The sequence below is a fragment of the Rattus norvegicus genome, chromosome 17 (genome assembly GCF_036323735.1).
Source record: "Rattus norvegicus strain BN/NHsdMcwi chromosome 17, GRCr8, whole genome shotgun sequence".
In the NCBI taxonomy this organism is placed as follows: domain Eukaryota; kingdom Metazoa; phylum Chordata; class Mammalia; order Rodentia; family Muridae; genus Rattus; species Rattus norvegicus.
Genome location: NC_086035.1, coordinates 8,063,315 through 8,085,948, shown reverse-complemented (window position 1 = coordinate 8,085,948; position 22,634 = coordinate 8,063,315). Strand labels below are relative to the sequence as shown.

The 22,634-nt window shown below is 46.1% G+C and overlaps 1 protein-coding gene across 6 annotated transcripts; it reads left to right on the top strand.

The window, feature by feature from the left end:
- Positions 1 to 3,028: 3,028 nt before the first annotated feature.
- Fbxl21 (F-box and leucine-rich repeat protein 21) lies at positions 3,029 to 22,218 on the top strand. 6 transcript variants are annotated; one of them, XM_039095612.2, is made up of 10 exons: positions 3,259 to 3,510; positions 4,403 to 5,852; positions 6,846 to 6,911; positions 7,305 to 7,419; positions 8,336 to 8,429; positions 9,181 to 9,313; positions 10,404 to 10,770; positions 11,198 to 11,320; positions 16,059 to 16,230; positions 18,418 to 22,218. In XM_039095612.2, exons 7-10 carry the CDS (start codon positions 10,405 to 10,407, stop codon positions 19,059 to 19,061), a joined length of 1,305 nt encoding a protein of 434 aa, XP_038951540.1. In that variant the 5' UTR covers positions 3,259 to 3,510; positions 4,403 to 5,852; positions 6,846 to 6,911; positions 7,305 to 7,419; positions 8,336 to 8,429; positions 9,181 to 9,313; position 10,404; the 3' UTR covers positions 19,062 to 22,218. The 6 variants fall into 6 exon arrangements, with proteins under 6 accessions (XP_038951543.1, XP_038951542.1, XP_038951540.1 ...); XM_039095615.2 differs by lacking the exon at positions 9,181 to 9,313 and having other exon boundaries at positions 3,029 to 3,510; XM_039095614.2 differs by lacking the exon at positions 8,336 to 8,429 and having other exon boundaries at positions 3,258 to 3,510.
- The last annotated feature ends 416 nt before the right edge of the window (positions 22,219 to 22,634 follow it).

Genomic DNA, 22,634 nt, shown 5'->3' with positions numbered 1-22,634 from the left:
CGGCTTACCATTTTCTCCGAGTCGCTGATACGTCGTCCTTGATTGGCAAATCTTTTGGCATCTGTGTCTTTTTGCCCAAAGTCGTTTTAGTGACTTGGTTATCACAGTGGCCCTATTTTTATTGGTTTTTGCTGATAACTTATTATGCAGTTGTTTTAAATATTATTTCTAGCCGCTTTGGACATGGCTCAGCGGGTCAGAGTACCAGCTGCTCTCGCAGAGGACCCAGATTCAGTTCCCAGCACCCACGTGATGGCGCAAAACCATCTGTAACTCCAGTTTCACGGGACCTGAAGCCCTTTCTGGCTTTTGTGAGCACCAGGTATGTAGACTGACATGCAGGCAAAATACTCATACACATAAAAGATGATAATCATAAAGATCTGACAGCGTATTTAAAAATCCAATTCAATTTAATTAAATAAAATGTGTTAATTCATTAGTAGTACTCTCTGGGAGACTTGGCGAACTGTATAAGAGATCAGCAATGGTTCAAACAGTTGAGACCATCTCCGTTGCACACCTCCCAGACAAGGCCTTTAGCTGGTAAATATCGCAGTACATTCCTCTTCTTTTGTCTGAAATTCATTCCATTTTGTGAATCCAGTGTAAGAATCCTTTAATAGTCTATTCCTTCTACTGAATTAAAACTAATTCAAATTTTAATTATTACTATTTTATTTATTTATTCCTATTTTATGTGTATAAGTATTTCTCGTGTATTGCACCAGGCCTGTGCAATACGGACGGAGGCCTGAAGAGAGAATCAAATCTAGAGCTGGAGTTACAGAAGGTTGCGGGCCGCCATGTGGGTGCTGGGAAGAGCATATACCATGTCAGGGCAGCCAATGCTCCTGACCGCAGCTAGTGCTCCCGACCGCTGAGCGTCTCCCCAGCCTCAGAGTGCTGAACCTGTTTCTAAAACACTTTGAAGCATTTTCTTTCTACAGCTGGTAAGTCCGTAGAGCCAGTGTGTGATTGTGTATCTGTTACCCAATGTTAAGATAAGCCCACTCACAGACCGAGAATTAACAGGGGCGACCTTGCCATTAAAAACACATGGAACTTTGGATCCTTGGAAGAGAGTGTAAGAAAGTGTCCCCATGCTGAAGTTTTCTTTTTGTTAAAGAAAAAAAATATCTAAGAAAATGTTACTCCTGCTGATGATTACGCTTGGAAAGGTCCGTCACCAAGGCAACAATAAAGCATGATCTGTTACCTAGCTTCCCTTTATTAAGGAGCTTTAGAGTGAATGCTCCCTTTCTCTAGGTGGTTCCAGGTTTGTGCCAAGAAGTAATGAATCTGCGGGGGGAGGGGCAGGGGGGTTGTCTTTCACAAATAAAGCACTCTGGAAAATTATCTTTAGACTAACAAAGTATTCCTGTGGCCTTTTTGGTTAAACAAGGCAATAGAATCATTTGTTTCTTTTTAAGCAGATTGTATTTACAGAGCCCAGAGCTGTTTGCCAAGACTCCAGCTTTTCAAACCTCGGGGATCTACAAAGAAGAAAGCACGACCCAGTGCTATACTGTATTGTAAAGACTGCTGTGCGGGAGCTAGACTAGAAAAGTGTCAGGAAGCAGGTTAAAAGTCATTTCTCTTCCTTGTTTTAAAAACGAGTGGTTCAGACCCACAAAGGGGAGTAAGTAAGACAAGGCTACCGTGTGCCAGAGCAGGCGTTAATGAAATCGTGAGCTCCGTGAAACGCCCTGGCTTTATCCATACTCCAAAGCAGAGTGGTGGCTTTGAGTCAGTGGTGACTAAGCCTGACCCATTTAGAAAGACTTCCTTCCTAATAATTTCCCATTCATGGGGGATTCGAGCTGTTGGAACAGTTAAGTGCTGCTGAGTTCTTTGTTCATCGATGGACTGTGAAAAACATGAGTTATAAATGACTAGCCTTAATTTTTGAGTAAAATTAAATGTTCCCTTTACTGATTTCCTTCAGGGGGAAAAACATCAATCTAAGAGATTATGAAGTAAAAGTTGTTAAGTTTTTTTACATGGGCAAAAATGCTTAGGAAATATTTATGTTGCAGTCTATACTATGGAAATTTATTTAGAAAATACATTATGCATCCTTTGAAGTGAAAAAATTATTTAACGACAAATGGGTATTCGAAGATTAATTTAAATAAAGGTTCAAATGGAATAATAGCAAAGGTAAAATTTTATATTAATTTTTTTGTGTATGAAACAATGCTCCTCGTTACCGACAGTGCCGTATGTATGTATGCATCCCTCTACTTTGTTGTCTTTGACCACTGGGAACCTTGTCTCAGGGAACCTTCTTCTTAATATTCACATTACTTCTTTGAGAGCGACACAATGTATTTGATCACATTCACCTTCTGCTCCTCCCACCATGCCCTCTCAGATCCACCCTCCCCTCCTGACCTCCAGCAGTGAGTCTGACAGGACACAAGAGGCCAAGGGTAGACGGCCCCTCTGGGACACTTGATAGAGTAGTAAGCTCAGTATTACCCACCCCAAGTAACAATCCCTTCACCAGAAAATGTTACCAGCATATGTCAAATGCAGTTTTTTTTTCTTTATGAGAAAGACATATGAACCCTCTTGCTGAAGAATCTGAAGTGGTGGTCAAATTAAGTCCCATTTAATCCAGGTGAGGAAAACAATTACTTCCAATCAGAGGAGGGGCCCAGGTTCAGCCTGGGTGGGACTTTTCAGTCCTTGGTATGTCCTGCCTGGTAGGGTTCTTGTCAGAAGTTAGGCTTTAGTAGTGAGGAAGGAAGGAAACAGCAGGAAGCTCGATAGGAACCAATGTTCTGAGGATGCTTAGCAAATTCCTGTGTCTGACCCAGGTCCGTGCAGCTTAGAGCACGTGAGTGCAATGTCTGACGTCATCTGTGTAGTAACCTTGTGGCACTGGTCTAGAAGGCCCAGAAAGAACGTGACTGCCTGTCTGCATGTATTCAATGACTTGCTGTCCTTGTCCATTTAGCCTGCTCTAATAAAGTACCGTAAAGTGTGTGGCTTGGAAACTGGAAACCTCACAATTTGGAAGCAGTGGGGTTCAACAGCAAACGCTTGTGGATTCATTGTGGGCCTGTTTCCTGTCATCACTTCTGCTGTCTGCATCTTCACTGGGTAGGAGAGAGCCAGCATTTTGTAATTTTTTTTTTAAGTGAAGACACTGATGTCACCCCCACCCCCACTCCTCAAAGTACCCTATCCGGTAGCACCAGCTTCCAATTTAGAATTCAGCAATCGAACTGAGGAGGGCACGAGGACATTCTTAGCATAGCACTCTCTGTGTGCCAGCTGACATCTAAGACCTTGCTGTGAACAGATGTCTTAGCCAGCCCAGGAACTCTCTGAAAACAACGGACGCCCTGTTATCTGGAGCAGTGGGCAGAGAGAGTGTCCTACCTTGAACTCAGTACAACAGGAAGTAGCAGAATCAGGAAGTGATTCTCCATCGCCTCACACTGTCGAAAACCCAGAAAGCAGAGGAAATGAGGCTCTTTCTGCATCTGTTCCATAAAGGTAAATTTATCATCTCAGAAAAGTCCTTAATACGGGTTAATACATTAGAAGGCAGGATCCGGCTTCTAAAGCCAGGTTGGCCCCGCCTTTGTTCTTGTCTTATGTTGTTGCGGTTCCCGCCCCTTTCTCATTATTTTTTTTTTCTTGCCTGAAGATCGTAAGTGGCCCCATTTTCAGTGTCTCCGTACCTCGGCCTCCTAAAGATGAGGGTGTTCCGTGTTATCCACATCTATACCGCTCTCCAGGCTTTTCTCATTTCCCTAAAATAGGTCTTTTGCCCCTGTAGACCACCCCATGAGTATTCCTTTCTTCTGTTGGTTCTCTATCATCTACTAACCACTAATCTTACTGTATGTTTTCCCCCTCTGCCTCTGCCCCTGCCCCTGCCCCTGCCCCTGCCCCTGCCCCTGCCCCTGCCCCTGCCCCTGCCCCTGCCCCTGCCCCTGCCCCTGCCCCTGCCCCTCCCTCTCCCGCTCTCTCCCCCTCTCCCTCTCCATTTATACGGACTGTTTGGCTGGAGTTTGCCCCTGCACAAGCAGGGAAACCCCTTCTGCTCTCCTTCCCCTGACCCTGCCCGCACTGAGAAAACTCCGAACAAAGGAATGGCACCAAAAGCCCAGTTCCTCATTTCTGGCAGCAGCGGCAACCCAACTTTCAGACATGGCAAGCCCACCCCAGTGCCCGCCCAAGGTCTATAAAACCTCCCCACCTTAATCCAGGTACCCTCGCGACTTCTCTGGCCCCGCTGAACGTGTCTGGGAGCAATACCAAATAGACCTACATTTATGTGCTTTTAATCAGGTCTGATCTGGCCTTTGCTTCACTGACAATAGCTAACATACAAGTATTCATAGTATTATCAATGTCTCTTTACTCCCTAAAATGATTAAAGCTGAAGATATGCGGCATCCTGGCTGGAACAGTGAGGGAATGAAGAAAGAACAGGCGCATGTGCAGAGAAGCTGGGGTCACGTGGGCCACAGGCACTCTGATGGAGTCGCACCAACAGGCAACAGCCGTCTGGAACCACGGCGTGGGGGAGAGGTCTCTGGGGGTAAGCGGTCTCAGGCTGAAAGAGCTGGGCCAGGAAGCTGCAGGTGCCAGTTTTGCAAATACTAGATAACAGTTCACCAGTGCTCGTACTTGTCAAGGCAGAAGAGACCATGGAAGGGTGCTGCTTACTGACTTACTCTTCATGACTGGTTCAGCCTGCTTATAGAACCGAGGACCAGCAGCCAGGGGTGTTTCCACCCACAATGGGCTGGGCTCTACCCTGCCAGTCACGAATTGAGAAAATGCCTTACAGCTGGATCTTATGGAGGCATTGTCTCAACAACGTGGGTTCCCCCTCCTTTCAAGTAACTCCAGTTTGTGTCCGGCTGACCTAGGATGAGCCAGCACAGCGTTAAACAATGGGAGTTTAATTTTCAACAGCAAGGAAGGGCTATGGATAGAACCTATGACTCTAAGTGCTATTCTAACAGAGAAAAACAGCAACTCAACCCCTGCTACGACCTCGTCCCTCCTAAACGCCGCAAATGCTTCCACGTAAAATAACGAACTTCATTCAAATAATAACAAAAGTAAACCAACGACCTAGCTCCTGATGGATAGGCAAGTTCCAATGTAATAACACAAAGTAACAGCAAACCAAGACATGTCCCCTCCAAACCCTACCCATCCAGAGTAATGTTCTACAACGAGAGCGACCTAGATGGAATAAGAATCTAAAAAGCGTGACGATAAATCCACTCACAAGAGATGAAAGACGGCGTAAACAAACAAAGCTGAAGGAAGCCCTGGAGAACACGAACGGCTGAATGAAATAAGGAGGTCAACGTAGTTTGTGAATGGAATTCAGTAAAGACAGAGATGCCCCGGGGACAGCCGAAAATGACAACTGCAGTAAATGAGGTAAAGCCCCACGGAGAGATCCCAGAGGCCATCACAAGGACAAAGGCTCGGGACATGAGGACAGGGGAGAGGAATTGCTATATTCATCCAAGGACAACAATTAAAAGATTTAAAAACGTAAATGTAAGACGCATTATCTTTGGGACACCATGAAAAGGTGACATCTAAAGCTATGCGCACAGTATAAGGGATGTTTCCTTGAAACTGAAACAGCCCCTCCAGGAAGCACTTAGGAGGGGAAGAGAAGGTCGTGTACCTGGGGAATGGAATCCGAGCCTTCTCGAGGCTCCTCCCCAGCTGTGTAGAAGCTGTTCACAGCTGCTGGGCTGGGAGCCAGACTCCGACCCGCTGAGCTGAGCTGCAGACACCTTCATGATCATTGAACTATCTGGGAGCTGAGCAGAGGACTCCAGGCTGGCAACTTTCCAGTGAGTTGTCACCCAAGTTGGGGTGGTCTGTTTTTTTCCGGTGATACAGCTGCTTTCTCGGGGGAGGGGGGTGAGTGGGACAGAAGTTGCAAGTTTCTTGCTAGGGGTGGTGAGATGTGTAACTAGGACTGAGCCATAGTGGGTCAGAGTGGGGATCCCAAGTCTATACTGGTTCAAGATAGATCTAAGCTGCAGAGACTTCCCTGAGGAACAAGATTTTGCAAGTGGCTTGTTGAGTCCATGGATGGAAGCGAATTTTACAAAGTTGAGGCTTTGGCAAACCTGAATGATCTAGACTGGCATATGCATCTAAGTTCATAAGGTGACAAGACAATCTCAAAGAAATCAAAGAAGGACAAAACGGGGGGGGGGTGTCTATCCAGGTCACTTGGAGCAAATGTGGCAAGATCTGTGTCACCTGAACTCTGGAGGGAAAAATAGCTGACAGCTAGACACCATGGAAATAATATGAACTGCAAATTACTCTAAAGTGTCAGGTCAGGGAGGACCATGATGGGGGAATTACAGGGGGACCTAGGTGAATCTCGGGGAGACATACATCTATGGTATTTTCATTATCTTGTCAGCAAGGATGGTTTCAAAGGCAACAAAACCTAGGGTATGTTCAGTTTTTGTTTGTCAGTCATACCGCAATAAATCTGGTCATTACAAAAAGAATAGGAGAGACGCTATACGTTAACATAGAACTGTGTTCCAGAATGCTGTGCATGACTTGATCTCATATTTTGAAGTAATTTTTAAATCAAGCTTTAAAATCCATAACCCATTGTACATTCCTTTTTGCGCTGGGCTGGCGGGTTGGCAGCTCACAGGTGAGCTTCTGCAGGCAGCTCAGGACCTGAGAGGCTATCATGGCAGGTGGTAGTGGGGTGTCCTTCTCAAGTTAAAACCTGAAAACTGGAACTCTTAGTTTGGGTCAAGCAGCCGGTTATTTAACTGAATACTCACTAACCATACCGCTTGTGACTTAAGGAGCACTCTCCCACGCTCTGGGACCACCAAAGGACTTGTAGAGGCCTGGGAACCTGCATGCACCAGGTGAGATCTTGGGCTCCAACAGAGCGGCTGGGGGGCGGGGCGAGGCTACCTAGAGTCATAGCCTCTAGGGGGTGGAGCTTCTGCCGGTGGGCGGGGCGCGGGCGGGCTTCGGGGTCTACCTCTCGGTGAACCCTGAATTCAAACATAGCGGCTGGGGGCGAGACGGGATTGACGGGGGCGTGGCATCTCTGAGAAGCAGCCACTTCCGGGAGGCGGGGTGTAGTTGGGGACCAGGGATAAAAGCAGCTGCTGGGGGTGGGGCGAGGCTGCCCGGGGGCGGGGATTCGAGGGGCCGTATATTAGCATATTGGGGCAAGGCTTCCTGGAGGGGCGTGGCGTGGGCGGGGCCTGGCCTGCTGGACCCATTCAGTCCCTCAGCGTCCTCGGCTTTAGGCGGCGCTGGAGCTCGCCCACCAGAGAAGGTGGCTGCTGGCGTTTGTCACGCAGAGTCCTGCGCTTGACCGGAGGGCCTGCCTGGGGCTGGCTGCCCTGAGGCGCGCGTTCTGAGGTAACGTTTGTGGCGCAGCAATTGGGAGCCGGCGGGGCGGGCCGAACTGCAGGAGCCCCCGGAGCTGCCTGGCCGTGGAGGCAGGAATGGAGTCGAACACGCTCGGAACCGACCCCCGCCGAGCCGAGCCGAGCCGTCCCCCTCCCCCAGACCCCCGGAGCTTTTCTGCTTTCCCGCTGGTTTTGTGGAGGGTCTTTCGGGTTAGGGTCGGGCTGTCCCCAAGCCCGTTTCTCTGGACAGTTAGAATGTAAGATAAATTGCACCGAGCAGTTTTAGAGCGGTGCATTTGCACTGCCATCTGTATTCATTTTTACACTTTAAACTCAGCCCTGGGTTGGCGTCGCCTCCTTCTTGTCCAGTCTGGTTGCTGGGATAGGGGACAGGCTGCTCGGTACCCATCTACCTCAGGGATTCCTAAGGGTTGGTGCATGTCAAGTTCTGTGCAACCTCGCCTCTCAAAAGATGTGTTCAATCCAAGTACGTATTGCCAAACTTGGGTCTTCAAATGATGTACTTAAAAATGAGTTTATCCCTTTAAAAAAAAAAGCAAGTTTCTTTTGGAAGTAAATGTATCTTAAATACCACAGAGAAGCTTGAACTATGCCGATTTATACAGCTAATAAACCAATACATGTAATTGTGAACTACTTAAATTTTCATGATCTCTCTCCATAGATATTAAGTAAAATGTGAATTTTCAGAGTCCTTTTCTGCCTTATACGTAACCTTAGTATAGCTTCCAGTGAAACTTCTAGTAAGGGCTGTGATATTTCCACAAACTAGTTTTCATATGGGCAAAAAATGGTCTTATTGTTAATAACTTACTAATAAAATCACATATATGTATATAATGATAGATAACCTAAGCATAAAATTATTATATGCCCTAATGATGGTTTTGTGGTGTCTTTCCAAGACCGAAAGTGAAGTCAGATGGGTGTTGGTGGATGCCCCATGGCAGCTTCATATCCTCAGCTCAGCAGGAACTGTGACTGGGAAACCACCTTCGGGTAAGGGAGTCTTGAAAAAAGGAGGGATCCATTTCCTTCACATGAAAAGAAAGGAATCAGGCCCTTTAAATAAACGGCCCCATACATTAAAGGAAGAATTTTATATAAACAGTTCCAAGAAAACAATTTAAACGGGACTGAGATGTGACCAAGTGATTCATACTATCTAACTAAATAGTGGACACATGATCGAAAAGTATTTCTAAGTAATAAAAATCAGTTTATCTTACACTCTAAGGTATACCGACGTGCAGCTACAATATGAAGTTTGTAATTGAGAGGGTGGTTTAATGCTCTATTAATTCACACGAGGAGAAAATCGACGTGTATTTCTATTGAATTATTGGTGTCAATATAACATCTTTAAGGGGTTTATTTGCCTGTAATGGTATTTTGCCTGCATTTGTGTCTGTGTACCGTGTGTGTGGCTGGTGCGTGTGTGGGTGCTGGGAATTGAACCTGGGTCCTCTGTAAGAGCAGCCAGTGCTCTTAACCGCCGAGCCATCTCTCCAGCCCCGCATACAGGGGTTTTAAGAGAAGTAGCAGTAAAGAGTCCGTTCCGTCTGCAGGCTGTGTTCTGTGTTATTGCCTTGCGTTGGGTGACAGGTTCTAAGGTCCCCATGTAGCTCTTCCGTCAGATGGAGACGCTTACAGTAACCCTTCCTTTGATGCTTGAGGTGTGGGTTTTCAAGGTGTGGGTTTTCCACTGCAGCTCCCAAGCGCCCCAAAATGACTTTTCCTACTTCCGCAGTGATTTTAGAGGTCAGTCCTGCTCCTGGGATCCACCTTTATGTTGTGGCTAAGAAATGTTTCACGTCGCCCAATCTGAATCAGAAGACAGATGCACCTTACGTTGTGAATAAATATTCTCAGCAGATTTGAAGGTATGTTCAATTCTGGCACTGCCTTTGTGTGTATATATGTCCTTGATTGATGGGTGGAGTCAGTCAGGGTTAAGTCATCAATCGGAGTTGAGTTCTGAACCATTTTCGCCCCTTTTTTAAAGCCTCTCAGATAATTGTATATTTAATATTTTGTGTTCTTATATAAATCTGTAGGAAGATTAAAGATAAATTGATCTATCTATCTATCTATCTATCTATCTATCTATCTATCTCTATCTTGACACATGTGGTCTTCTCGGCGCTAGATACTTTGTAGTATATCCAGTAGTTAACACCTGGAGAATCTTTCTGGGAGGAGAATAATGTCCTTTCTTATGTTCTTTAGTAGTGACCACAGAGACACAGACATGTACATTCAACAACTCTGCCCCTGCTACATCCGAGTTTCCCAGAATTCTTAGGTGCAAGCTGTCACCTGAAATCCATCGCCAGTCATTCGGCTGTCTGTTAGCAGCGTGGCTTGGGTGGTTAGCACAGCAGCCTTTCCTGAGCATGCGCTGCACACACCAAGTGGTCTTCCGCTCCTCACAGCGGCTTTATGGCTGCTCTGATCCCCGCTTTACGGATGAGGAAGCAGGGTTAGAGCCACACATGGTTAGTCCGTGGCATGGCTGAGGCGTTTCCCCAGTTTTGGTTTAGTGGTTCTGTCTCCCAGATTTCCTGGGATTTTAACGGGATTTCAGCGTGGTGTTTCCTTTGGGGGATACAGTAAGGATTAGCACTTGACCATGGGGAAAACAAAAGTGGGGGATTTGCTCTTTGGATGCTCTCACACACAAACAGGGCTGCGTTCAATTCTCCTTTGTTCTTTCGTACAATCTGTTCAACTTCAGTCCTATCCTTTACCATCCGTTGAGCCCTGGAGCCTGGTTTTGAGTGCAGCTTTGCGCCGACCTCTGTCCTCAGTAGCACAAAGTAGCACGGATCAGTGCGTGAAATGGAAGATTGCTGCCGGAATCATGTCTGTTGGATTACTCTCCCCTTCTAATGTTATTTTATACAGTTAGGGTACAAATACTTTTGTGGGAAAGCGAAAAAGAAACGAACAAACGCTTTCTGGCACTTGCAGAATGAAGAGGAATAATTTCTCCACCGTGAATAAAGTTGTTCACTCGTCACCAGCCGTGAAACAGCCCAAACGTGGGCTCTGCACTTCCCTCCGCCAGACTCAGATGCTCTCTGCCCTTCTGGACTGGGGCACGTTACCTCACCACGTCATATTACGGATTTTTCAGTATCTTCCTTTAGTAGATCGAGCCCGGGCATCTTCTGTGTGTAGGAGTTGGAACGAAGTGTTCCACATTCCCGATCTTTGGAGGAAGTTCGAGTTCGAGCTGAACCAATCAGCAACCTCTTATTTTAAGTCCACTCATCCCGACCTCATTCAACAGATCATCAAAAAGCACGCGGCACATCTTCAGTACGTCAGCTTTAAGGTATGGAGCAGCGTCCGTTGGCGTGCCGACATTGACGTGTTTTCTGTGTTTGGAGCCTTGCTCTTGTGCTCCTGGTAAATCCTCAGCATTTTATCCCACCTTGATTTCTCCTTTTTCTCTCGCCATTGCGCGGACTGAAATAGAGACCTTAAGCTGTAACTGAATGACGTAAAATTCAGTTTTCTCATCTGGCTATTAATAATTCCCAGATAATTATGAAGGGCTGAAAGCTCGAAGCGCTAACGAGTTACCTTGTCATCTCTGTTTCTCCCTTTGTGGGCTCAGACATTTTATATCAAAACAATCACTCATACTGATGAAAGGGATCAGCAGAACTTGGTTATTGGATCCCATTAAGTAATTGCATGTGCAGTGTAGTACTGATAAATCGCCTTCGGGAAATTTAGATTTAAAATGGTCTTTATAGGTTGATAGCAGTACTGAGTCAGCGGAAGCCGCCTGTCATATCCTTTCTCAGCTGGTAAATTGCTCTATCCAGACCTTGGGATTGATTTCAACAGCCAAGCCCAGTTTCATGAATATGCCAAAGGTAAGGATACTGTCCTTCTGGCGAGATATGATAAGCTTTTTAAATGTTTGTGTCCACGTATGTGCAGGTGAACATGTGTGTACATACATGGGACTGCCATTGACACCCTTAATGTGTCACCCCCAGAAACACTGTCACCCTCCTCTAAGATTTGAGTTTCTCATTGGCTTGGAATTTACCGATTAGGCTACACTGGCTGGCCAGCGAGCCCCAGGGTCTGCCTGACAGTTAGAACTGGATACTGGATAAGCAGAGAGGAAAGACGGAGTTGCTGAGGGGCGAGGAGGATTGTCGGCTGCAGAGACCGCTGTCTCACTTAGGCCTCGTCCGCGTGTCACCAGGTCCTCTCCTCCTTCGGTGTGAGTTGCTCGTTCTGTGGCGGTGAGAAAATAACCTGTGTAAAGCATGTAAGGGAGAGAGGGCCACCCTGGCGGTCTGAGGGCCCAGTCCGTCATGGCGGGGAAGTCAGGGCAGCGGGAGCTTGAAGCATCTGCTCACGGGGCGTCCATTTTCAGGCAGCAGAGGATGTCCCGTGCTGCCGTTCTTCCCCTCTCACAGTCAGGGAGCGGTGCTACACACGGGCAGTGAGTCTCCTCGCCTCAGCACAGTCAGGGCAGTGAGGCGGCTCCGTGGGGAAGGGCACTTCTCTCCAAATTGAAGAACCTGAGTTTTGATCCCCAGAACCCATACGATGGCAGGAGAGAACCCACTCCAACGACTGTGACCTTTGACCTCCACGAGTGGGCAAAAGCATGTGAACATGTGTGAACATACACAGATAAATAAATGGATAAGTAAATGCATGCATGCATGCATGCATATGCATACATACATACATGATCTCCAAGACGGTTCTAGGTTCTGTCAGGTGGATAGCACACACCAACCACCACATGTGCACCACATGTTGGACATTTTATGGTCTTTCCATCATTCCTTAGTGCTCAGTGCCACCTTACTGATTAATTTAGCCTGTTCTCTGCCTCCTTCTCACACTCTCTTTGAAGGATGAGAGTCCGTCCTTTTTCCTTAAGCACCATAAAGCCAGGTTAAAATAGTATTTGGTTTTTAACAAGCGCTTTATCGTGGTTGCTGAGAAAATGCACCTCATGGAAACCTCCCGCAGTAGAGGACAGGGAAAGCTACATCGTCTCTCCTATAAACTGGGTCATGGCTCTCCTGGCCAGGCTTTCTGCTAGCCTGTTGTCTTTTTAAGAGATATGCTGGGGGGGGGGGGGAACTGGGTCATTTGGGGATTTAGAATACTGTAAGTAATCAGGCGAAAGCTTACTAGCGCTAACTAGTTACTTCCTTGTTTATAAAGCACAGCGTCAGGTTGGCCTGATGCTTCTTGGCAAAGCTAAGGCCAGCATTTCCCAGCAGCCTCCTGGGCCAGCATCTGGGTTCAGCGGTACAGTTCACCAGCAGGTGGCAGGCAGTAGGCAGCCCTGTCTGTCCGAGTGTGCTCCTGAGCCTCTGAACAGCCTGAAGAGACTCTCTGGGATCCATTCTTGGTTTCCCTATGTGTACGTGAGTGGGAGAACTAGGTAAAATTTCGGTATTTTGCTAAACATAAAGAGTGTAGCAAATTGATTCTAACGAAGCTGTGCTGTTTCAATGTCCTTCAGAATAAAACAGCTAATCCAGAGCTGATGGGAGCAGGGAAAAAAGGACCAACCTTACAGTTCTTGAAAGGAACTTACAGTTCTGTAATAACTTAGGAGGCCTCTAGCCTCTACTACTCGGAAAACCATTTTTAATTAGTGTAAGTCAACGTGTTTACGTGTTTATAAGCCAGCGTGGCCATCCTAACAGGACTGGTAGAACCTTTAATATAGCCGAAACTAATTTTGTGGAAGGAAAATTTGGTTTCCATACTTTTTGACTTTGCCAGAAAGAGTAAATCTGAAAATGGAATTCTGCCTATCTTGAAGGCAAAATTATTAATTAGCTTTATTTTGTGATCCTTTAAAACATGTAACTATTTTCATCTCCATTGTTTAAATCTGCTAGAAAAAAAAACCCGTAAGATTATAAGCCTTCATTCTTTTGACAAATGTTTATTGACTACTCTGCAAAGAGGGGAAATGCATTTCTCCTCGCAAGCGGTCAGAAAAGCCCAGAGAATAAGCATCTATGTCTCTGCCTCAGCCCCTCAGCTCCATTGTTGCCGTGGGAAGGCTGGTGCAGACAACACGGAAAGGGAAGCACGTGGCTGCGTGCCGTGCAGACTTGGTCTGTGAGTGTTAAAGTCTGTGCCGTGCGGGTCTTGTGGCATGTGGTTACGCTTCTGATTATGTCCAACCCCTTCAAAATGTAAAAAAACTCGTTCCTTATTCAGGAAACATAGAGAAGCAGACTCTGCACTGGGCTTGTCTGGTTGTCTGTAATTAGCTAATCCCCATTCGAGAAAATAAAGCAAAGTGTCTCCTCTTAACATCGGACATCACATTCTTACAGTTAAAAGAGCTGAGGCAGCCTTTACGACATGCTTGGGACTCTTCTGTCCTCGTCTTCCCATTTCCTGTTGTGCTATGAAACTTTCTGATAGAGGGATGTGATGTGCACATTAAGATATCTACACCACCAACAAATTATCCCCCTCCCCCCAGGGATTCTAGGTTGGTTTTCGCGTATGCATACCACTCAGTGTAATGCAATACACAATTAGGTTTAAAAATGGAAATCACATGATCATCTCCCTAGGCATAGGAGAGGCCTTTGACAAAGTTCAACCTTCCTGGAACCTAACCTTCCTGGAACATTAGACAAGTATGTTCACTTAAACCACTCTCATTCAGTGCTGTACACGAAGCCTTAGTTAGAGCAGTAAGATAAGAGAAGTAAAAAAAGAAAGATAGGAAAGGAAGAACACAAATTATTCTTGCTTGTAGACGTGATTCTATGCTCACAAGATCCCAAAGAGTCCACCAGAGAACTCTCAAACTCCAGCAAAGTAACGAGACATAAAATCACCATGTAAAAGCTGTAGCCTTTCTGTTTATTAATAATGAAACTGGTAAGAAAGAAAAAAATCAAGAAAAAACACCATCTATAATGCCCCTCCAGACCCTGAAAACTCAGAATTAAACTTAATTAGGGAGTGAGGCAGTGAAAGATCTCTGTAACAAAAACCTTAAGATAGTGAGGAAAGAAATTTAAGAAGATACTAGAAGATGGGAGACCTCGAGACAGAATTAATAGGGTAGAAAGTAGCTATGGTAGCCAGAGTGATTTACAGCTTCAACATGGTCTCCATCAAAATTGCATTGACATTCTTCACAGAGGTAGAAAAAAACATTCTATGACTCACGTGGTAGCTTGAATAAACCCTCATTGCCAAAGCGGTTATAGTCAGAAAGAGCAATGTGCCAGGACAAAGGCGGCCTCAAGTTAGACTGCAGAAACTGCCTGGAACCGTCACAGGGCAGACTTCTCAACAGCAGTGTTAGTGGAGCATAAGACAGAAAACTGAGCTCAAACAGCTACAGACAGAAGTCAAAAAACACACACTGGGAAAAGCACAGCATAGTATCTTCAGCAAACATAAGTTGGGAAACCGGGTATCCACATGTAGAAGAACAAAGCTGGACTCCTATCTCTTACGCTGTACAGAAACCATTAGAATAGACCTAAAGCTGAGCCCAAATACCTACATCAACCTAATCCCCGACAGAAGGCCAGAACACGCATCAGAAGAACTACAGGATGCAGATCTGCTGAGGTAAATCCTCACAAGTCACTGACACGGTGCATACAGAGCCATGTTTACTCTTCTACTGTCCACAGTGGCTAGCAAGTAGAACCAGGCTAGTTGTCCGTCAACGGATGGGTGAATGAAGCATGTACATGAAGTATATACACAGTAGGGTTTTATTTCGCCTGGAAGACTTGCGAAATCATGGTGTTTGCAGGAAAATATGTGGAAGTGGAGATCATTATGTCAACTGCAGTTTACCAGACCCAGGAAAACAAAACAAATACTGCATGCTTTACCTCATGCAGACACTCACTCTCTCTCTCTCTCTCTCTCTCTCTCTCTCTCTCTCTCTCTGTGTGTGTGTGTGTGTGTGAGTGTGTGTATACATGCATGTTTGAGATCATAAAAAGAGAGGGGAACCATGAAAGAGGGGAGGGAAAGAGGCAAATGGAATATATATGACAAGAGAGCAGGAGTAGTATTTGAAGGGAGCAGGGAGGCATCTGAGACAGGTAAGTTGGGAGGGCAGGGAACGGCAGACAGAAGGGCATGGTTAAGAACAAAGTTTAAAGACATACGTGCAAGAAATTGCCGTAAAGGGGTTGGGGATTTAGCTCAGTGGTAGAGCGCTTGCCTAGCAAACGCAAGGCCCTGGGTTCGGTCCCCAGCTCCGAAAAAAAGAAAAAAGAAAAGAAGAAAAAAAAAAGAAATTGTCGTAAGGAAACCCACTCTTTGATTTTTTTTTCTTTTTCCCGGAACTGAGGACTGAACCCAGGGCCTTGTGCTTGCTAGGCAAGTGCTCTACCACTGAGCTAAATCCCCAACCTGAAACCCACTCTTTGTATACTCAGCTTGAAATTTTACTTAAAAAGGAGATAGAAATGTCTTCTACTGGCTAGTGATACCATGGAAACCTAATATAGTTATTGTTTTTTATCATATCTTTTAGCATTTAGCAGATCATATTTTAAAGCCACTGGATCGAAACTGTGAGTTTTGAATAACGTTTTCACAACTTTTTCCCTTTTGCCACACAAGTCTCACTTTGTGTCGGCGCTTACAGTCGTGTTTGTCAACTCAAAATCGTTATCATCGATTAAGATTGAGGACACGCCAGTGGACGACCCTTCCCTGAAGATTCTTGTGGCTAACAACAGTGACACCCTGAGACTCCTCAAAATGAGTAGCTGTCCTCACGTTTCCTCTGATGGTAGGGTGTATTTTTTTTATATAAATTGAATAAGAGCTTTTATTATAGTAACAGTAGGTCACTCGTTGAAAAAGCACATGCCTTTGTAATGTAATTTATTAATTTTATTCAAAAGTGATCTTAATCTTCAAATTAGATGTCAGTTGTGTCTTCAGAAAATATCTTTCCCAAACTGACCAGAAACTACTAGCACACTTATTTACATTCCTTTTATTTGCAGCTCTCTAATGTCCTATGGTTTCTATTACGACAGTAAGAGAGCAGCCTTGCTCTGTTCCTCATTTAATCAGACTGACTGCGGGTTTCCCCCGTTTACATAAGGTCAGCTATAGGTTCATCATATGTATTCTCCGTTATTTTGAGACACATTGCTTTGGTTTTTTGTTTTTTTTTTGTTTTTTTTGTTTGTTTGGTTTTTTTTTTTTTTTTTTTTTTTTTTTTTTTTTTTTTTTGTTGGAGCTGGGGACCGAACCCAATTGCTTTGGTTTTTAACATGAAGTATAGCAGGTAGTTGCTACTCTGTGGTTCTTTTCCTACCCTTTATTTTTCAATTTTACCTCCTAATAGTAAATAAGAGAGAAAGAATGAGGGGAGAGAGAGAGACAGACAGATAGAGGGACAGAGAGACAAAGAGGCAGAGAGACAGAGAGAGAAAGATAAAGGAAAGACAGACAGACAGACAGACAGACACACACACACACACAGAGATCCCTGAATCTAATTTTTCTTCCTTTGTTTCTTATTTGAGTACCACTACTAATAAACCACAACTACCCCACCCCCCAAATCACAGCCAGCTGCTGCAGACAGGCTGAAGCAGCCCCGTAGCCCCCATATCCCCACGCCCGGGGATCAAAACGAAAACCCATTCTTGTCACTACGATGGAGGAATGTGGCGTTTTTGTCAAAAACCCTTTTCCAACTTGTTTGAGACAGGGCGTCTTGTTGGCCACTGTGTACACCAGGTCAGATGGCCCAGGGGCTTGTGGGGATTCCTCATGGCCACCGTCCATCTTGTAGGATTGCACTAGGGTCGCTGACACACTGCCACCTCCAACTTCACACAGCAGCACAGCAAGCTCGTTAACTACTGAGGTTTTCGAGTATCTGGTTAAGATTTTGGCACGCATGTTCTTTTTTCTTCTCTGGTCAGTTTAAAATGAACACTTCAAAGGAGTGGGTCTTAGGGCATTTTCATGTAGACTCGTGGCCATATTTGCCTCGACTCCTCCCTTGGGCCCTCCCTCCGCTTCCTGCCCCTCTGCTTTCAGGTCACGTGAACCCCATTTGTCTCTCCTGTTTCCCCCACACCTTCCTTCCCTTCCTAGCCCCTCTCACGCTCCATAGAGCTGAGGTCACCTGGGAAACGGGAACTTTAATTGAGAAAACACTCCATCATTGGCCCAAAGGCAGGACGGTGGGGCATTTCCTGATTAATAATTGCTGTGGCTCCACTTCGGGTGGAGTCCCTGTGTGGAAAAGCAGGCTGCGTGAGCCGTGGAAGCAAACGAGCAAGCGGCATCCTCCGTGACCTTCAGTGTCTGCCTCCGGGTTCCTGCCTCATCTTCAAGATGGACTGTTACCTAGAAGGACATGCTGTGTGTGTGTGTGTGTGTGTGTGTGTGTGTGAATTTATAAACTTTGAGAGTGTTAGAAAGTGTGAAATATATTTCCGAATCTACCTCATTTTGTGTAACGTGATTTCAGGGTTGAGTCACTTTGCTGAAGATGTCACAATTTCGTTGTCCCCGATGACTCAGTAAAGTCACTGCGTGTATGTGCCTCAGTTTCTGAACCCATTCATCTGTCGGTCGACACTAGGCTGTTTCTCTGTCTTGGCTCCTAGGAGTAGTGTATCAGTTAACATGGTTGCCCAAGTCTCCGGTATGCCGTTAACCTTTTGGGTGGAGTGGGTAGAGCGAGTCTACGGTATCCCGCTTTCCGTTCCTCAGGGATTCCACACTGATTTCCACAGTGGGTGCTCCACTTTGCATCCCCCACCCCAGTGTGTAAGGGTTTGGGGAAAACTTTAATTAACCTGCACACATTTAACGATGTATATTTTCTCAAACATCATTAGTTATTGTTTGTGGAGTAAAATAACCAACAGAAAATTTAAGTTTACAAAGTCTGCTTTTGAATCAGTGTGACTCTTTGTCCTTAAGGATTTCCCCCAACTTCCCACAGGAATCCTCTGTGTGGCGGACCACTGTCAGGGCCTCCGAGAGCTGGCGCTGAATTACTACATTCTGAGTGACGAACTCCTCCTGGCGCTCTCAAGCGAGACTCACGTGAACCTGGAACATCTCCGAATAGATGTTGTGAGTGAAAACCCTGGGCAGATCAAGTTCCACTCCATTAAGAAACCCAGCTGGGACGCACTGGTTAAACACTCCCCGGGGGTGAACGTCGTCATGTACTTCTTTTTGTACGAAGAAGAGTTTGACACATTCTTCAAAGAGGAAACCCCCGTCACTCACCTTTATTTCGGCCGTTCAGTAAGCAGAACCATCCTGGGCCGGATCGGTCTCAACTGCCCTCGGCTGATCGAGTTAGTGGTGTGTGCCAACGGCCTTCAGCCCCTCGACAGTGAGCTTATTCGCATCGCCGAGCACTGTAAAAACCTAACCGCCCTGGGCCTGAGCGAGTGTGAGGTCAGCTGCAGTGCTTTCGTTGAGTTTGTGAGGCTCTGTGGCCGAAGGCTCACCCAGCTGTCTCTCATGGAGGAAGTTCTGGTCCCTGATGACAGATACACACCAGACGAAGTCCACACGGAAGTCTCTAAGCACCTGGGAAGAGTGTGGTTCCCAGATGTGATGCCTGTCTGGTAACCAGCTACCGAAGACTCCGGATCTTCTGTCAGGAGGGTTAGCTGTTGTCTGCGTGCACAGATGTGGATTTTGAGACGAGCTGCTGAAGTAGTTTAGGTTAAATGTCGTCTACTGTTTGCAAGTTCTCTTAATTGGTGGCTGCAGAATCATTTGGAAACAATGTAACAAATTGGAATAGACAGCGATCTTTGTCAGTAGGACACAGACACTGTGCACTAGGTGTTCAATAGGACAGACTACAGATGTCTAAGATTTACATAGATGGCTCAACCTTCTCAGGCGTGTTTTAGCTTACTAAGTAAATTTATATTAAACTTATAACTAATATATCATAATGTACAGTGCTAGATGCCTTTAAATGACATTTTTATGTTGCAACCTTATATTATTTTAATTTTGTCTGGTTCATTTGGGTACCAATACATGTTTTACAAAAGACATCCTGTTGAAAATGAAGGTACCATTACAGAGGAATACTTACAAAGTATTTAGCATCTTGTGATTCAGTAAGCAACCCTGAATTCTAGAGTACATAAATTTCATTTTTAGACTAACTTGGAGGGCAGTTGGCATTATGTTAATAATACCCATTCATTTCGTAAAGATACAGCAAGGCCCTGTGATTAGTACTAAAACACCCAGTACGGGTAAAGAGCTAAGTTTGTGTTTGGGAATCAGTGTTTACTGCCCTTCTGCTGCCGGTCTGGCACTGCACCATGACCCTTGCACGTGCCGCCTGCCATTTAACTAGTGACACTGGTAATGTCCTTCACCCATTGTCCTCAGTAAGAAGATGCATCTTAACAGTTGCCTGGGTACTTGGCTTCATTGCCAGCCACTGCGTCTACCCTGTGCCCACCCTCTGATCCCCAGCTGCCCTGCCCTCCGCCACCACACAGCCTCTGTGCAGCTCTCTACAGGCTCTCTCTGAGCTCCCTTAGATCTTTCCCCTGAGGCACTTGCTACAGAGGCCATCCGTGACATATTAGCTCCTGGGTCAGACACTTCACTCTTGTCCCGAGTTTTTGGTCTTCTTTGTAGCACGCACTGCTGTGCTAGTTATGATCTATTTGTCTCATATACCCTATTTATTTTAATGTACCATAAACTCTGCAGGTACAAGATTATGTTATGTTATGTTTTGCGTGTACAGCTACTACTATAATTCAGCTTTCACCAAAAAGAAATGTTTATTATATTCCAGTTTTGAGTATTTTTCATTATCAAAATGTGAATGTCCTCGTGTTGCATTAGTTTGGAAAGTGGATTATCTCTGCTCATACGTGTGTGCTCACGTGACTCTGAGCAGGCATCTCACATGAGTGTTCCTCATTCTTAGAACTGTGTGTAGTAATAGTGAATATTGGGTATGAATAATAATCAAACCTTTCTCAAAGACTTCACATCCGAGTTCTCACCACTGCACATCCGAGTTCTACCACTGCACATCAGAGTTCCCACCACTGCACATCAGAGTTCCCACCACTGCACATCAGAGTTCCCACCACTGCACATCAGAGTTTCCACCACTCCATATCACAGTTCTCACCACTGCACATCAGAGTTCCCACCACTGCACATCCGAGTTCTCACCACTGCACATCCGAGTTCCCATCACTGCACATCCGAGTTCTCACCACTGCACATCCGAGTTCTCACCACTGCATATCACAGTTCTCACCACTGCACATCCGAGTTTCCACCACTCCATATCACAGTTCTCACCACTGCAATCAGAGTTCCCACCACTGCCCATCAGAGTTCCCACCACTGCACATCCGAGTTCTCACCACTGCATATCACAGTTCTCACCACTGCACATCCGAGTTTCCACCACTCCATATCACAGTTCTCACCACTGCACATCAGAGTTCCCACCACTGCACATCCGAGTTCTCACCATTGCACATCAGAGTTTCCACCACTCCATATCACAGTTCTCACCACTGCACAGTAAAGTTCTCACCACTGCACATCCGAGTTCTCACCACTGTACATCCGCATTCTCACCACTGCACATCAGAGTTCCCACCACTGCACATCCGAGTTCCCACCACTGCACATCTGAGTTCCCACCACTGCACATCAGAGTTCTCACCACTGCATATCACAGTTCTCACCACTGCACATCCGAGTTCCCACCACTGCACATCCGAGTTCCCACCACTGCACATCTGAGTTCCCACCACTGCACATCAGAGTTCTCACACCTTAAGATCCCAGAAAGGCATGCCACAGTTTAAAACTTGAAACAGCACCGCAGGCTTAAGAGAGCTGGCTTAACTGTAGGGGACCTGTGGTCGGGTAGTGAATACCGAATGGCTAAGCCTATATCCCCACTGTGCACACCTGCAGAGAAAGGTGACACAGTGCCATTAGTGTTTGCCTTAAAGGCTAAGGAAGCAGAACAGGGATGAGAGGAGCCACCAGGAGGTGGTTCTCCCTACAGCCTGGTAGCACCAGAAAAGGAAGACCTTGGCCTCTGCGAGAAGCATGAGGGGTTCTGCTCTAAGTATAGTTTTCAGGGGCCTCCTGTGGGAACCTCATGAACAAAACTCACAGAGTCACAGAGAAGAAGACAGAGTGATCTAAGTTCATTAATTCATGGTCGTTTCCCTGGTTGGTTACCTCCTGGGTTTGTGAAAAGAAGGACAGACCATTTTTTTAAAAATAGATTTATTTATTTATTATATATGAGTACACTGTCGCTGTCTTCAGACGCACCAGAAGAGGGCATCAGATCCCATTACAGATGGTTGTGAGCCACCATGTGGTTGCTGGGAATTGAACTTAGGACTCCTGGAAGAGCAGTCAGTGCTCTTACCACTGAGCCTGTAGAGGGCCGCAATATGTTCGCCACCACTAGATGGCGCTGTCTTCCACTGCGCCCCACGTGGTAGGTCAGGATAGACTCCGCCATTGCAAGATGGCGCCAACCTTTGCCGCGCCAGCCGGCCCCCCTTTCAGGTAGTTAACTGTGCGCATGTGCAAGAGTGCCTTCGTGCCAGGTCTTTGCCCACTCCGGGGCGTGCCTTATGAGATCATGGGTAACAACCAATCAGGTGTGGGTGCGCCGCACTAGGGTTTTATAAGCGCGCCATGTTGGTGCGGCGTGGCTTTTCCTCTTCTAAGATTAATAAAGTGGTCACAGTAAGGATTTCTAATGTCCGCGTGCTCCTTGCCGGCGAAAAGTCACGCGCGGGACATTTGGTGCGGAGAAACCGGGACACAGAAAGCACAACATCGCCGGTGCCAAGAGGAAGCTTCCGTTTCACGGAAGAAATCCAGAAGCTGTGGAATGCAGGTAAAAAACTCTGAGAGACAATGTTTAGCCTTGATCTGCTCCAGCTCAGTCCCCTGCCGGACGCGGCAGGTGCCGCTATGGTTGCTCTGGCAACCCTCGAGTTGTTTCTATTGACCTTTGAGTTTCTAGCTACCACCAAAGGGCGTCAGAGGTCGCGTGGGAACTGCCCAGCTGTAACAGCAAAGCGGAGAGTGTTGGGGGAAGGGCGAAAAGTGTCAGAAACAGAGGGTAGTGAAAAGTTGCAACGAACTGATCGATCTCAAGCACCA

Bases quoted from the DNA above. Each gene is read 5' to 3' on its own strand.
- Fbxl21 (XM_039095615.2), top strand. From the start codon at position 8,353: ATGGGTGTTGGTGGATGCCCCATGGCAGCTTCATATCCTCAGCTCAGC. The intron at 11,321-16,058 runs GTAAGGATACTG...TTGCCACACAAG, and splicing joins GTTTCATGAATATGCCAAAG to TCTCACTTTGTGTCGGCGCT. The intron at 16,231-18,417 runs GTAGGGTGTATT...AACTTCCCACAG, and splicing joins TCCTCACGTTTCCTCTGATG to GAATCCTCTGTGTGGCGGAC.